At 37.7% G+C, this 17,871-nt stretch overlaps 1 protein-coding gene across 2 annotated transcripts in view; it reads left to right on the top strand.

Annotated features, from left to right (window-relative positions):
• LOC126929676 (calcium-binding mitochondrial carrier protein SCaMC-1) overlaps positions 1–17,371 on the top strand; it is a 55,791-nt gene extending 38,420 nt beyond the window's left edge. For both annotated transcript variants that reach the window (XM_050746263.1, XM_050746257.1), the window contains exons 7-10: positions 3,415–3,522; positions 8,104–8,271; positions 12,984–13,134; positions 15,342–17,371. In XM_050746263.1, coding sequence (XP_050602220.1) covers positions 3,415–3,522; positions 8,104–8,271; positions 12,984–13,134; positions 15,342–15,526 — 612 coding nt within the window. In that variant the 3' untranslated portion in view covers positions 15,527–17,371. The remainder of the gene's footprint in view (positions 1–3,414; positions 3,523–8,103; positions 8,272–12,983; positions 13,135–15,341) is intronic.
• Positions 17,372–17,871: the final 500 nt, after the last annotated feature.

Below are 17,871 nucleotides of genomic sequence, written 5' to 3'. Positions count from 1 at the left end.
AAGTATCACTTATAGATTAGACTAAATAAAATCAGAGATTTCTCATGACCAAGTTACGGGATTCTTAAGTCATCATATTATTTATAAAGAAAGTTTGTTTTTCTAAGTAGTTCTTAAAGGAAGGGTAGAATTTTAGTTTATTCATTCTGAATTCTGAGCAGAAGCAGCACACTAACGTAAGTTTTATGAAAGTGTCACAATCTAACCTGTGGAAGGAAAACTTACAAGTTGAAGTCCTTTGTGTAATTTGACATTGCTGTAAAACTGAGCTGAGTTTGGAGTGACAGCTCCATGAAGGCAGGGGCATGGCTTCTTCCCCATGTACTCCAGCACCTAGACAGAGCTTGGCATGTGATAAGTGCCAAGTGAGTGTTGAAAGAATGAATGACTGAACAAAGGCATTTACCTCTGAATCACTTCTCTGTTGACTTTTGTTAACTTGGATTTTTTGAGCTATTGCTTCAGCCTAACTCAATGTAAAGGGGAAGTACAGAGGTAAGTTTTAGAGTTTGGGTTCTCTTTATGGTCGTTGGCAGAACTGTCTAGTTGAGCAGCCACAGATTACTTTTTCCATTATTTATTCTATCGTTGTTTATCAAGGACTGTAAGGGCCTTGAAATTCAACTCCCCACCCCCATAGTTTTTGTATTATTCCATGTAGATTTTAGATTATTCTGGAGAGTGTTTTGTTCTTGAGCAACAGAATACTCTTGAGAAGATTATGGTATCCTTTTTCTTTGCCTGGGAAATAGAGAAGCAAAAAAAAAAAAAAAAATTTAAAGAGAATCTAGTCTCCAGGATTTTAATGAGAACGTATCCTTGGGAAGGTTATTTTCCTTATGTGAAGGTTTGAAGATTCAAATCATGATTATTAAGGGCTAATGTTTGAGATACCCTTAGGTTATTCTGACTTCATACTTGGATTTTATGATAGGAAAGCCAGAGCCTAAAATAAACAAATACTCAATGCAGTTATTTTAGTATGCAAGAAGTTTAGTATTTTTGAAAGTCCATGGGTATTACAAACAAATATGCATATTTTACTTTATGTCATTTGTCAGATTCTTACCTTGGATACCACCAGCAGGCATCCTCTGCTTCTGTCCACCCAAGCTCCTTCCTAAGACCTGTTTATAGTATTGTGATTTCTGCACACTAACTTTCTTAGACATCAAGAGAAAGCTGTCTACACAGTGTGGTGTAGTGTTCTTATGGGCTCTGGGCCTATGGTGCCGCTTTCTCCTGTCCTGCTGAAGGTCCATTCATCCCTCGGGGCTCTCTAAAAGCCACTTTCCTATGAGAAGCATGTCCTAAGCATCTCAACCAAAATCAGTTCCTCCCCTGTCTAGCCTCCCTCGAGTGCTGAATTGCAGAATATCCCATTTTTCATTGGATGATGGTAAACCCATTGTTTTCTCCGTGGGTTCTAAATTACTTCAGGGTAAATAGGCTGTATATATTCTCAAATTTCCCCGAGTATGTAACTAGCTCACTTTTAGATTCAGATAGGTTTTGTTCATTGACTAGCTAGTACTTTAGGAAACTAAGAAAAAGATCTTTTCAACCTGGTGTGTAGCTCTGTCAAACACATCATCAGTTTGGGGTAAAGCTGTGTTCTCTGTGGGTTGTCATTACGATAGTAGTGTAATTGTGTCATTGACAGGGTGGTAGTGTGGGATAGTGTTCTCATGGTTTCAGCTGCCATCTCTGTACTGACTGCATTCCACTCCAATATCTTTCTCTTTATCTCAACACCATAGATCTACCTGTGTACTGTGTGTTTCAGCATCTCTGCTTGCATGGCCTAGGAGTGCCTCACACTCAACATATCCACCATGCACGTCATCTTTCTGCTACTCCCTGTCTCCTGACCCTGCTTCAGCAACACATACACACCCTTCCTCTTTCTATATGTCATATGGTGGGGAATGTCCTTTAGTACCTTACTCAGGAGTTAGTTCCTCCGGGAATGCTTCTGTTTTAATTTTCTTTTGTTATTTCACACTGAATTCTGATGTTCTCTGCACTTACCTTCTTGGTGAGACTGTGAGCTTCCTTAGGCAGTAGCTACTTGTATTCCTAGCACCTTGACCAGTGCCAGGAAACTCTTATTAAGTGAATGAAAAGACAGAACTGCCGGACTGGAATTTGAGCTCAATTTGCCTCAATCTCAAGCCATTAAGATGAAGGGAAGCTGGGCATGGTGGCTCACGCCTCTAATCCCAGCACTTTGAGAGGTAGTTTGCTTGAGCCCAGGAGTTCAAGACCAGCCTGGGCAACATGGCAAAACCCCATTGCTACAAAAAATATAAAAATTAGTTGGGCTTGGGGTGTGTGCCTGTACTCTGGAGGCTGAGGTGGAAGGATCACTTGAGTTCGAGAGGCAGAGGTTGCAGTGAGCTGAGATCACACCATTGCAGTCTAGCCTGAGTTCCAGCCCAGGTCTGCCTGACTCTCAATCGCATGATATTAATATCCTGACCAGTCACTATTTTGGCTGTATTGGGGTCATATTTCCACCTTTGGTCCAGTTAGCTATGTTGGGTCACTTTAGTACTGATAGCCATGGAGATGCTGGGCTTGATAGGTTAGTATAATTCTATGTATTACCTGCAAAAACTGTTTTTATGAATTGTTGTGTTAATATTTGTTTGTCACCTATTTATTCGTTTTATTTGCACTGGTGGAAATAAACTCATCTTTTAAAAACTGTGGGGAAACTATCCAAACACTGTGAAAACTTGATTAACCTTGTATTTTCTGTACATCTGGGGAAGAATGCTGTTATGCTGTTTCAGCAAAGGAGCAACTTGGTCCAACCTGGGAGACATCTGTGTTCTGTAGAAATCTGACTTGAAAACCACTGTCCAGTAACTGCGTGTAGTAGCATTTAGGCCTTACTCTTCTGCTACGTATTATTAATGTAGTATATACATTTCGAGACACATCATCACATTTGTCAATTTATTGATTTCTAGGAGCTGATTTGTATTCTAGGATTGTCTAGTTGGCTTGGGCTGCCATAAAATATCACAGAGTGTGTGGAATCAACAGAGGAAATTCATTTCTCACAGTTTCGGAGGCTAGAATGCCTAAGATCAAGGGCCAAACCAGTTTGATTTCTAGTGAGGTTCTCTTTCCAGCTTATAGACAGCTGGTGTGTGCTCACATGGTCTTTTCTTGGTGCACATGTGAGGGGAGGGAGAGAGAGAGTGAGCCCTCTGGTGTCTGCTCTTACAAGAACACTGATCCTTTCATGAGGGCTCCATCCTCATGACCTCATAACCCTAATCCAGAAGCCTCATCTCCTAACACCATCACATGGGAGGTTAGGGCTTCAACATATGAGTTTGGTGGGGGCGCAGCTCAGTCCACGGCAGGTAGTAATGTGCATTTTAAAACTTATTTATACAGTATAAGAAGTTACTTACTGAAGAAGGACAAAAAATTGGAACATTTGAGAGATTTATTTCTGGTTCCATGGCTGGAGCAACTGCACAGACTTTTATATATCCAATGGAGGTGAGTACCATTGTGCAGTCTGACTGTGTGATGGTGTTCGTGTTGGTTGTCTATTGCTCTCTAACAAGTTATCCCCAAATCAACAGTTTAAAACAAGTATTTATCATCGCGGAGTTTCTATGGGTCAGGAATCTGGGAGCAGCTTAGCTGGGTGCCTCTGGCTCAGGGTTTTTCACAGCCCATAGTCAAGATGGTAGTCAGTGCTGCAGTTACCTGGAGGCTCGGCTGGGGGCGGATTCCAATCTCATTCATGTGGTTGCTGCCAGGCCTCACTGGCTATGGGCTGGAAACATCAGTTCCTTACCACATGAGCCTTTCTGTAGACTGCCTGAGTATCCTCAGAACACAGTAGCTGGCTTCTCTGTAGTCAGTGATCCAACAAAAAGAGAGAGAGAGAGTGCCCAAGACGAAAGCTGATATCTTTTGCCTTTTCTGCTGTATTCTGTTGATCATACAGACCAACCCTGGTAGAGTGTGGGAGGGGATGGTATAATGATGTGAATACCAGGAGACAAATATCATTGGGGGTCACATTAGAGGCTGGCTGCCACTGTGTTGGTGAGAAATATAATTCTCACTCCTGTCCAAAGAGTTTCTGTGTGATAAATTTAGGAATGGAATCTCAGGATTTGATTATATGGTGGTATCCTAATTAGACATCCTTTCATTATTGCATAGGTTGGCAAAACACAGACCTACGGGCTGTTTTGTACAGCCTGTGAGCTAAGAATGCTTTTTTACATTTTTAAAAAGTGTGCAACACAGGATAAAGCGAGAAAGATCTAAAATCGACATGCTAAAATCACAATTAAAAGAACTAGAGAAGCAAGAGCAAACAAATTCAAAAGATAGCAGAAGACAGGAAATAACTAAGATCAGAGCAGAACTGAAGGAGATAGAGACACGAAAAACCCTTCAAAAAATCAATTAATCCAGGAGCTGGTTTTATGAAAAGATTAACACAATAGATAGACCACTAGCCAAAATAATAAAGAAGAAAAGAGAGGAGAATCAAATGGACACAATAAAAATGATAAAGGGGATATCACCACTGATCCCATGGAAATACAAACTAACGTCAGAGAATACTATAAACACCTCTATGCAAATAAACTAGAAAATCTAGAAGAAATGGATAAATTCCTGGACACATACACCCTCCCAAGACTAAACCAGAAAGAAACAGAATCCCTGCATAGACCAATAACATGTTCTGAAATTGAGGCAGTAATTAATAGCCTACCAACCAAAAAGAGCCCAGGACCAGACACATTCACAGTCGAATTCTACCAGAGGTAGAAAGAGGAGCTGATACCATTCCTTCTGAAATTATTCCAAACAACAGAAAAAGAGGGACTCCTCCCTAACTCATTTGATGAGGGCAGCATCATTCTGATACCAAAACCTGGCAGAGACACAACAAAAAAAGAAATTTTCAGGCCAATATCCCTGATGAACATCAATGTGAAAATTCTCAATAAAATACCAGCAAACTGAATTTAGCAGCACATCAAAAAGCTTATTCACCACTATCAAGTCAGCTTCATCCCTGGGATGCAAGGATGGTTCAACATGCAAATCAATATAACAGAATTCATCAATAAACAGAACCAGTGACAAAAACCACATTATTATCTCAATAGATGCAGAAAAGGCCTTCAATAAAATTCAACACCCCTTCATGCTAAAAACTCTCAATAAACTAGGTGTTGATGGAATGTATAACAAAATAATGAGAGCTATTTATGACAGACCCACAGCCAATATCATACTGAATGGGCGAAAGCTGGAAGCATTCCCTTTGAAAACCAGCACAAGACAAGGATGCCCTCTCTCACTACTCCTATTCAACATAGTATTGGAAGTTCTGGCCAGGGCAATCAGGCAGGAGAAAGAAATAGAAGGTATTCAAATAGGAAGAGAGAAAGTCAAATTGTCTCTTTACAGATGACATAATTGTATATGTAGAAAACCTCCTCATCTCAGCCCCAAATCTCCTTAAGCTGATAAGCAACTTCAAGCAAAGTCTCACAGTACAGAATCAATGTGCAAAAATAACAAGCATTCCTATACACCAATGATAGACAAACAGCCAAATCACGAGTGAACTACCATTCACAATTGCTACAAAGAGAATAAAATACCTTGGAATACAACTTACAAGGGATGTGAAGCACCTGTTCAAGGAGAACTACAAACCAGTGCTCAAGGAAATAAGAGAGGACACAAACAAATGGAAAAACATTCCCTGCTCATGGATAGGAAGAATCAATATCATGAAAATGGCCATACTGCCCAAAGACATTTATAGATTCAATGATATCCCTATCAAGCTAACATTGACTTTCTTCACAGAATTAGAAAAAACTACTTTAAATTTTATATGAAACCGAAAAAGAGCCCTTATAGCCAAGACAATCCTAAGCAGAAAGAATGAAGCTGGAGGCATCACGCTACCTGACTTCAAGCATACTACAAGGCTACAGTAACCAAAACAACATGGTACTGGTACCAAAACAGATGTATAGACCAATGGAACAGAACAGAGGCCTCAGAAATAATGTCACACATCTACAACCATCTGATCTTTGACAAAAACAATAGGGAAAGGATTCCTTATTTAATAAATGGTGTTGGGAAAACTGGCTAGCCATATGCAGAAAACTGAAACTGGACCCCTTCCTTACACCTTATACAAAAATTAACTCAAGATGGATTAAAGTCTTAAACATAAGACCTAAAACTATAAAAAACCCTAGAAAAAACCTAGGCAATACCATTCAAGACATAGGCATGGGCAAAGACTTTTTGACTAAATCACAAAAAGCAATGGCAACAGAAGCCAAAGTTGACAAATGGGATCTAATTAAACAAATATCTTGTGCACAGCAAAAGAAACTATCATCAGAGTGAACCGGCAACCTACAGAATGGGAGAAAAATTTTGCAATCTATCCATCTGACAGAGGGCTAATATCCAGAATCTATAAGGAACTTAAACAAATTTACAAGAAAAAAACAACCCCATCAAAAGTGGGTGAAGGATATGAACAGATACTTCTCATAAGAAGACCTCTATGCAGCCAACAAACATATGAGAAAAGGCTCATCATCCCTGGTTGTTAGATAAATGCAAATCAAAACCACAATGACATACCATCTCACACCAGTTAGTTAAAAAGTCAGGAAACAACAGATGCTGGCAAAGATGGGGAGAAATAGGAATGCTTTTACACTGTTGGTGGGAGTGTAAATTAGTTCAACCATTGTGGAAGACAGTGTGGTGATTCCTCAAGGATCTAGAACCAGAAATACCATTTGACCCAGCAATCCCATTACTGGTTATATATTCAAAGGATCATAAATTATTCTACTGTAAAGACGTGCACATGTATGTTTATTGCAGCACTATTCATGATAGCAAAGACTTGGAACCAACCCAAATGCCCATCAGTGATACACTAGATAAAGAAAATGTGGCACATATACACCATGGAATACTATGCAGCCATAAAAAAAGGATGAGTTCATGGCCTTTGTAGGGACATGGATGAAGCTGGAAGCCATCATTCTCAGCAAACTAACACAGGAACAGAAATCCAAACACCACACTTACTCACTTGTAACTGGGAGCTGAACAATGAGAACACATGGACACAGGGAGGGGAACATCACACACTGGGGCCTGTTGGAAGTGGGGGCCTAGGGGAGGGATAGTATTAGGAGAAATACCTAATGTAGATGACGGGTTGATGGGTGCAGCAAACCACCATGGCACATGCATACCTATGTAACAAACCTGCACGTTCTGCACATGTATCCCAGAGCTTAAAGTATACTTTTTAGAAAGCAGGCAAAAACAAAAGAAAACAAAAAGAATGTACAACCAAGACCTAATATTTTAGGCTTGCAATGACAAATATTTTACTATTTAGTCTTTACAGGAAAAGTTTTCCAACTACTGCTTTATAGCAAAAAATAATATTGTAGATGTGGAATTTATTGATATAGCAGAGGATTTTTTAGTAACTGATAAGACTTAAGCAAGATAAATACGATTTTCACCGATATGTGGTATGCATGCTAATATAGCTTTTTTCCCAAGCATCTTAATATGATTGTTTATATTACTCCACACACCTCTCAACAAAAATCTTAATACCTATTTTTCCCCTTATATCCTCCATATCAATTAATAGTATCACCTTCCCAACTCCCCACTGCCCCATCCTGTGTTCCAAGCTAGAAACACTGGGGTTATCCTTTATACTACCATTTCCCTCACCTTCCAGATGCAGGTGGTCACTGGTCAGTTTTGTTAAGGCATTAACAGATTATCTTGCCTCCATTTCCTTGGTCACTTCCTTCACCAGATCCTCCTTGCAGTCAACGGGTCTCTCTGGCTGTGGTCTTAGCCCCTCAATAGAGGTAATACATGAAGGAGAATGTATCAACAAACTGTACAGTCTTTTGAGTGACAATATGTGCTAGGTATTTGATCCGTGTAAAATTACTTCATTTGAATTCTGTGATGATAGAGTTAATATGAACAATAATATTTTGTTATTTTTTTTATATCCAGGTTATGAAAACCAGGCTGGCTGTAGGCAAAACTGGGCAATACTCCGGAATATATGATTGTGCCAAGAAGATTTTGAAACATGAAGGCTTGGGAGCTTTTTACAAAGGTTATGTTCCCAATTTATTAGGTATCATACCTTATGCAGGCATAGATCTTGCTGTGTATGAGGTGAGTTTATAGAAATCTTTTGAATCTGAAAATGCAGTTAAATAGCTCTTGTTAGAATTGGACTTTATGTGAAGTAGACATATACCATAAAACAGTTTGTGACCAGAAGTAAATTCAAGTATATGTTATTTGAACTTTCAAGTAACTTGAGTGTGAATGTACATAGGGCCACTTTTGTATTAGATTTTCTTGGGAATTGCTTTTATTAATGAAGAGTAGATCCAAAGTTAGGTATAGTTGTTCACCTTAAAAGGCGGTTATAGAGATTGTTTTCAGGGAAGACAAAGCAAATAAATTCCTTTGTTTTGGATTTGCAAAAATCTGACACTAAGCCAAGTGATTAACGTGACTAACGTGAGTAATACAGTTTCATTTCTTGTACTGAAGAATACAAATCTTGGATCAACCCTGTAATCTAAATCATTTAATAATTTATGAATCTCACAAACATTTATTGAGCACACACTATACAAACCTCTGGGTTAGACACTGGATCTGGGGATTCAAAGGACTTAGTGTGTGCCTTGAAGAAACTGAAGGTCTGGTGGGGGAGACAAACAACTAACACCTAGTGTGGTTAGCTGTGCTGTGGTAGACATGAGCCAGGGTGAATGTTAGGATGGCACCTAAGCTACAGCATAGAGGAAGAGTGTAATGTGTAATGAAAAGAAGACTGGACTTTTTTTTTAAGAGCTTTATTGAGATTTACTTCATATTCCTTACATTTCACTTATTTGAAGTATACAAGCAAATCATTTTTGGCCTCTTACATATTTTTTTTTTTTTGAGACAGAGTCTCACTCTGTTGCCCAGGCTGAAGTGCAATGGCATGATCTCGGCTCACTGCAAGCTCCGCCTCCCGGGTTCACACCATTCTCCTGCCTCAGCTTCCCGACTAGCTGGGACTACAGGCGCCCACCACCACGCCCAGCCAGTTTTTTGTACTTTTAGTAGAGACGGAGTTTCACCACGTTAGCCAGGATGGTCTCAATCTCCTGACTTCGCGATCCGCCCGGCTTGGCCTCCCAAAGTGGTGGGATTACAGGCGTGAGCCACCGCACCTGGCTTCTTACATAATTTTTAAAAATTATGATAAAATATAAAATTTTACCATTTTACTCATTGTAAGTATACAATTCGGTGGCATTAATTGCATTCACAATATTGTGCAACCATCAACACTATCTGTTTCCAAATCCTTTTCCTCACTCCAAACAGAAACACCTTAAGCTTTAAGCAATAACTTCCTACCCTCCTTAACTCAAACCCTTGATAACCTCTAATCAGGTTTCTATGTCTAGGAATTCACCCATTCAAGATATCTTATAAGTAGAATCACACAGTATTTTTCTTTTTGTGTCTGATTTATTACTCTCAGCATAATGTCTTTAAGGTTTGTTCATGTTGTAGCATGTATCAGAGCCCTTCATTTCTTTTCATGGCTGAGTAATATTCCGTTATGTGTATATACCACATTTTGTTTAGTCCTTCATCTGTTGAAGAACATTTGGATTGTTTCTACTTTTTCAATATTGTGAATCATGCTGCAGTGAACATTGGCATCTGTGTATCTGTTCGAGTCTATGCCTTCAATTCCTTTGGGTATATATCTTGGAATGGAATTTCTGAGTCACGTGGTCATTCTGTGTTTAGCTTTTAGGAACTATCAGACTGTTTTCTACAGTGGCGGCACCATTTACATTCTCACCAGCAACATACAAAGGTTCCAGTTTTTCCACACCCTTATTAACACTTAATTTCCATTTTAAAAAAGCTTATTTTTATTGTAGCCATCCTCTTAGATGTGAGGTGGTATCATGGTTTAGGACTTTACTTCTTGTGCTGAGTTTTAAAAAAAATTATGATTAAAAACACATAACATAAAGTTTACAATTTTAACCATTTTTAGATATATGGTACAGTAAGTATTAGCTGTTTGTGGTTTGTTGTGCAACAGATCTGTAGAATTTTTTCACCTAGCAAAACTTAAACTCTATAGTCATTAAACAACAGCTCCCAATTTCCCCTTCACCCCAGCGCCGTGTAACCTACTTTCTCATTTTATGAGTTTGACTACATTAAATACCTTGTATAAGTGAAATCATGTGATATTTCTGTTTCTGTGACTGGCTTATTTCACGTAACATAATTTCCTCAAGATTCATCCATGTGATAGCAATAGCATATGACAGGATTTTTTTTTTGTTTTTGAGGTTGAATAATATTTCATTGGGTATATATATATCACACTTTCTTTATCTGTTGATGGACATTTGGGTTGTTTCTACATCTTGGCTATTGTGAATAGTGCTGCAGTGAACATGGTTGTGCAAATATTTCTTCAAGATACTGTTTTCATTTCTTTTTGACATATACTCAGAAGTGGAATTTCTGGGTCAGATGGTAATTCTATTTTTAAGTTTTTGAGGAATCTCCATGTCATTTCCCACAGTGACTAGACCTTTTTGTTTTTTAACATTTCTATCAGTGTACACCAAGATTCCAATTTGTCCACGTCTTCCCCAGTACCATTAAGTGGGGTTGTGAAGTCTCCTACTATTACTGTGTTGCTGTTTATTCCTCCCTTCAGTTCTATAAATGTTTGCTTCATATATGTAGGAATTTAATATTTGGTCCATATATAGTTATAATTATTATTTCTTCCTGGTAACGTGACCCATTTATCATGATGTAATGTCCATCTTTGTCTCTTGTGATAGTTTGTCTTAAAGTCTATTTTGTCAGATGTAGTTATGGCCACTCTGCTCTCTTTGGGTTCCCGTTTTTATGGAATATCTTTTTCCATCCTTTCACTTTCAGCTTATGTGTGTCCTTAGATCTAAAGTGAGTCTCATATATAAGGTATAGTTGATTCTGTATGTGTTATTCACTCAGCAATTTGTATCTTTTAATTGGGGGATTTAATCCATTTACATTTAAAGCAGTTAGTGATAGGGAAGGACTTACTGTTGTCATTTGGCTAGCTGCCTTTTGTCTTTGTCCTGTAGCTTTTTTGTCTTTCCTTTCCTCTCTTCCTGGCTTCTTTTGTGTTTTGTTGATTTTTTTTTTTGTAGTGGTATGTTTTGATTCCCTTCTCATTTCCCTTTGTGTGCATTCTATAGATGCTATTTTTGTGGTTACCATTGCAACTACATAAAACATACTAAAGTTATAGCAACTTATTTTAAACTGTTTACAACTTAACTTCAGTGGTATAGAAAACTGTTTCTTTACATCTTTCACCTCCTCCCCACCAACTTTATGTCTTTTGATATTATATATCCTTAACATAGATTTATAGTTACTTTTTTTGCTTTTCTTCTTTAAATTCTGTTTAAATTTTGTTTTTGAAATAGATTTTAAAGTTATTTTTATACCTTCATTACAACACTATAGAATTTTATAATATTCTAAATATTGACCTTTACCATAGAGTTTCATGTTTTCATATGGTTTTGTGTTGTTATTTATCATCCTTTTGTTTCTCCTTTTAGCCTTTCTTGTAGGGCTGGTCTAGTCGTGATAAGCTATGTCAGCTTTTGTTTGTCAGGGACAGTCTTAATTTCTCCTTTTTTGAAGGACAGTTTTGCCCATACAGTATTTTTGTTCGGCAGTTTTTTTAAGTTTCAAAACATAGAATATAACATTCCATTTCCTTCTAACCTGCAAGATTTCGCTTGAGAAATGCACTCAATGGATTTTAATCCATTGAGATAATTTTTTAATCCTGTAGGATTTAAAATTTTTAGTCTTACAGGATTAAAAAAATTAAACTAGTTATATAACAATTAACATGTATTTTATACTTAAAATAGCTTATGTTTAAAAAGTTGATTATCATATATATTTTATGCAGTTTCTCCTAATTATTGCCTTCTAATGAAATACAGAGATCTAGAGTAATAGGGGATAAAGTATGGCCTTTTGATCAGCATGCCTGGTTCTGAGTCCTTCTTTAAAAACTCTGGGCCTGGTGTGGTGGCTCATGCCTATAGTCTCCACACTTTGGGGGGGCCAAGGCGGGCGGATCACCTGAGAGGTCAGGAGTTTGAGATCAGCCTGGCCAACATGGTGAAACCCCGTCTCTACTAACAGTACAAAAATTAGCTGGGCGTGGTGGTGGACGCCTGTAATCCAAGCTACTCAGGAGGCTGAGGCAGAAGAATCGCTTGAACCTAGGAGGCAGAGGTTGCAGTGAGCTGAGATTGGGTCACTGCACTACAGCCTGGGTGAAAAGAGTGAGACTCCATCTCAAAAAAACAAACAAAGAAGAACTCCACTGAGATGAATTTTCCTCATTTCAGAATAAATCAGAATAAAATCAGAATAATAGATTTATGTCAGAGTTTTTGTAAGGCCCAAATGAAATATATGTAAAGTGTAAAATGAGATACAATTAGTAGAATTATATTGTTTTATTAATACTCACCATAAGAGGTGTTCTTTAGATCCTGCAGCGTTTGGTACGCAGTTCACGTTTGTTTAGAAGAAGGTGAGTAACCAGTGCAAAGCTCATGTGTTCTGCATCCCTAGTGGCCTCCCACCTCTCCACAGAGCCGCTGCCTCCTACAGTGCCTGCAGCTTCTACCAGTGCGTGGCCCCGTGCTGCAGAAATGGGGCTTTTCATGAGGCTGAGAATAACTGTGAAAATGTTTGCATTGAGTGAAGTTGTAGAGTTCGTTAATTATTTTTCTTCTTTATTTCTCTGGCAGCTCTTGAAGTCCTATTGGCTGGATAATTTTGCAAAAGACTCTGTGAACCCTGGAGTCATGGTGTTGCTGGGATGCGGTGCCTTATCCAGCACCTGTGGTCAGCTGGCCAGCTACCCATTGGCTTTGGTGAGAACTCGCATGCAGGCTCAAGGTGAATTTTTGATTACAGAACCACACCGATAAAAGTGCTGCACCAGTAATATGCTTTTAGAACTCCAAGTTCTACTCAAATGCAGAGTGTAGTTTTAAGATGGCATTTCTCAACCATTTTTTCATTATTGCCTCCTTAAGGAATCTTCTCAGAAATTCTTTTTCTGAATACTCCCTCGTCATGAAATTTTTATGTGACTGAAGCATTGCATATGTACTGTGTGCATACATATGCCTTATATATAAACAGAGTAAGATTTTTTTGACTGTGTTACATGCACGTTTTAAGATTATAAGCTTTGGTATCTGATGGATTTGGGTTCATATCCTTGCCTCAGACTTCTTGGGGTTTTTAATGGGAATGAAAATTGTACAGTGTTGTAAGAATTACCAACAATATAAATAAAGCATCTTGGGTTTGTTAAATTCTTGGTAAACGGTGGCTGGAATCAGTTTTTAGTGTTGTGTGGACCCTACAAGTTTTGATCTGTGATTCCTCCTCACTGTGACACTATCTCCATGGTTGGCTTTGATTACACTGTACCGTCCTGGTTGTTCTGCCAGCCCATTGATAACTGCTACCATTTGCTCACTTTTATTGCTATCCCAACTCTATTAAAGTATGCATTCAAATGCCTTTCTTTTCTCTTTGATGTTTTCCCTGGTCAGTCTTATCCATTGTTTTCTTAAGTAGTACACCTTGGGCATCTACAGCTCCATTCCCAACCTCCCTTCCAAGTGCCAGCCACAGCAACCCCAGCCAAGCAGTCAGTCATTAATTGGCAAATACTCCCTGAGCCATTGTCCTATTCTAGACACTGACAGATGCTTGGGGTAGAGCAGTCAACAAGTCAGATGTGGCCCCACCAGTGTAGAGTAGAGAAGACGTATATCCAGCAAGTAAATAACCTGTTTAAACCAACTCCCCTTTTGTTAGGGGAGCACAGAGCAAGGAGCTATAACCTAACTTGGGAGCTGCAGAATGCTGTCAGTGAAGCTGAGACTAGAAAGATGAGTGGGCACAGGCCAGTGGAGTGGGAGCAGAAAACATTCCAGCTGAGGGAAAGCATGTGTGAAGACACTGAGGCAGGCACCAACATGGTGTATTGGAGGAGCTGAGAGACAGTCATGGCTGTAGAGAAAAACACAAAGTAGTGAACTACACGTTTCTTATGTATTCTCTCATTTCACCATCATAACCATCTTGGGGATGGGAATACTACTCTTATCCCCGTGTTTCAGATGAGCAGCTGGGGCAGAGAGAAATTAAGTAACTCCCACAAGATTATACCTGTGGTAAATAGTGGGACTGGAAATCAGACACATGCAGTCTGATTCCAACCCTCTTGTCTGCCAGCTCCGATCCAGACCTTTGCATGGCTGATATGGCTGATAGATTGTCTGTGGCTGATAGATTGTCATTTCTGACCTCAAAGTCTGATCATTTTACATCTGTTCAGACATCTTTGCAACCTTTCAGTATCAGTTCCAAAGTTCTTAGTGGGAATTTCAAAGCCTTTAATAATCTGGCCCCATTTTATTCACTATCTGTGTAATAACCACATACGACAATCAGCTGCATCTCCATAGCACATGGTGCTCCTCCCGTTGTCTTGGTTGTGCCAGCAACACTGGATTTCGCTTTCTCTTGTTGCTTGTTGAGGTCATTTCCAAGGCCCAGGTCCTTGTGCTTTCCCCAAGCTTCCCAGAGCTTCTTCCATACTCCCCTTACATCCTGAGATTTAACTGTTCTCTCTTCAGCGCTTGTCTGGTAAGAAGGAGACAGCAGCAGTGTGGGGTGGTGGAAAGTATACCAGCTTTGGAGTCAGACCATTGGATCTCAGCCCCAACATTTTCTACTTAGGATTTTTAGGACAAATTTCTCCATCTTTCTAAGCCTCCAATTGCTCACTTATAAAATTGATATAATATTTATCTTGCAGGATTGGTATGGAAGGTAATTAACCCAGTCTTTAGAACATAGTAATTAATAAATAACTATTATTACCATCATTTTTATAGTTAGGACACGCACTGTTAGGTGCTATGCAAAGAGGATCATAAAAGGGATATTGTCTTGGGCTCCTTGGAATAAATGTTATCCTTTTACCGTATTCTAGAATATCATTCTGAATCATAATTGTTTGTTGTAATAATAATGAAACATGCTTGAATATTAAATTACTCTCTTCTTTTATTATTTTTTAGCCATGTTAGAAGGCTCCCCACAGCTGAACATGGTTGGCCTCTTTCGACGAATCATTTCCAAAGAAGGAATTCCAGGACTTTACAGAGGCATCACCCCAAACTTCATGAAGGTGCTACCTGCTGTAGGCATCAGTTATGTGGTTTATGAAAATATGAAGCAAACTTTAGGAGTAACCCAGAAATGATGTTGCATTTTTTGCTTTAGCGTGATAATTGAAACTTTCAACAATCCTTGGAGTGACTTTTTCTCCTCAAATTGAAACAAGTCTATGGCAAAAGAAGCTGCATTTTTTTCACAAAAGGGAAGACGATAACAATGGTCACTTCAAACTTTTGGGCTCAATTATATGTACACAGAAATGTTAAAAATCATAGTTTTAATGTGTTTTGAAAAGGCCACACAATTATACTTTGTCTTTTCTTAATAATCCTGCAAATCTCTGCCCTGAATCCGAAATCTGAAAATGTACTTGCTTGAACAAAATTTGTTTTGTGTGGTAGAGTTATAAATCATTAATCTTTATTTTGGGTGGTTCATGTTTATGCCAGTTCCTTTATACTTAAATGTCTTGTTTTATATATTTTGAATGTCTTTATGGATTTCTTTAAATTTCCTTGTAAAAGAACCATTAATAGAAAATCATTACATTTAAAATATACCTTACAGCAAAAGCATCCAAAGAAGTGTAGGGTTTATGTCCTTCTTTTTCTCTCAGCTGAATAGGAGTGAACACAGTGGTAGAATTTCTAAAGAGAAGTGATGAAATTATATTTATTTCAGTGGGCACTTTTCCATTTTATATGTACCGTTATTTGGTTCCTGGAGTTATACACTCATTTTCAGTGTATTACTGTTAAATTATCAACACAAGACAACTTATTTGAAAGATTCTGTTTATTCTACCATTGCTTTGAAAAGCAGCAAGAAATGAAATCCTTTGACTTATATCAGCTTCTGAAGAGCATCTTTGTTTTCCTTTGTCCTTTGTTTCCTACGTTTTGAATCAGATTCCATTTTAGTCAGGAAGACTTCTTGGGACCGATCTTAGTAACCTGAAATTTCTTTTTTAATTGCATGAAGTGGGTTGATCGTGAGCAAATGACGTGCTTATTTCTCCCTCATTGTTGAATGTCTTTGAACTTGCTGTTCTCAATTTGGGCAGCACAAAGGTGAGAGATACATATTAATAGTAGTATGTATTACTCTTATACATTAGATACCTATTTTTAAATGAAAGGCCCAATTTGTAAACATATGCATTCATATTTTCTCTTGCCCCAAGTTTTAGGAACATGTTATGATATAGGAGACTTAATTTATAATAATGAGAGCATTTTTTTTAAATTTTACTAAAACCATTTTTGTAGTCAACTCTCTTATTTGTGTGATTGGAACATAGAAAAATATTTACTAGTTGAAGTTATTATCAGTTTTTAATTTAGTTCTTAAACTCATTTGACTTCTAATAATTTCTGTTATAAATTGCCAGCATTTTAATGAAAATCTAATGATGTAATAGGCATTTTCTTTATTTGAACCTACCTCTTTTATTTTCTGAACCAAAGAGAAAGATGGACTGGTGTTTGTGAAACATTTTTTAAAATGTAATTTCATTTATATTAGTTATGTTTGATAAATATCTTAGTATTTTTATAATATGATAAGCCTGGGATTCTATTTTAAGGGTTATTTGTACTTTTGAGTAATATATAAAGTGACAATATTAAGGTACATGATCAGCTCTTTCTAATTTTACTCATAAAAATTATGGAAATGAATAATTTTGCTAACTTTTGAAATTTCAAACTTCTGGAAGATATGAAAATATTCATTGTTCATTATGAATTTAAATTGTTCCCTATTTAACATTTGTAAGGTATGAATGTGATTTGTCTGTACATCTTGTATCTTTTCCAAAAAATAATTCTGTATCTTTTGGATAAAAGCCAAGAGTTGAAGATAGTATATTTCTGGCAGTACTGAATATTTACTTACAGTTTCTATCAAAAATATATATTTGTTTCTAAAATTACTTGTTTTCCAGTTTTTATTATTTCAGAGAAAATTCTTAAGTCTCAGTTTCCTAATTAAAAAAAAATTGTAAATAAAGCAAAAAGTGTGTCCTACAGCTTAGCTGGCTTAGATGTTTGGCACCGGTTTGAATCATGCTTTTTACATCTGGCTCCATGTAGTCTTTCCAAACATTTTGGCCCTTCCCGAGCAGCCTTTGTAGATATTGTCTGTATGATGCATTTTGACACAAGATGATATTTTTTGTGATATCAAAATTCCACATTTACCAACTAGAGTTACAGCCCTGGGGTTCCCAGTACCAAGGGGGACCCAGAGCTACAGGATTGGCCTGGCTCATCTTGCCGTGGAGTATCAGTTTGTCTTAAAATTGTGGGGAAAAAATTCTAAGTTGAATTCACTGGTAAGTAATTTTTAAAAATTTTATAATGCAGATTACAAATGCAAAATTTGACTTAAAAATTAAAACATAAGACTGCAGAGAAATTCTGCATTTCA

The sequence above is a fragment of the Macaca thibetana genome, chromosome 1 (genome assembly GCF_024542745.1).
Source record: "Macaca thibetana thibetana isolate TM-01 chromosome 1, ASM2454274v1, whole genome shotgun sequence".
Lineage (NCBI taxonomy): Eukaryota > Metazoa > Chordata > Mammalia > Primates > Cercopithecidae > Macaca > Macaca thibetana.
Note: the sequence above shows the minus strand (reverse complement) of the source record. Positions and strands in the feature narration are given on the sequence as shown.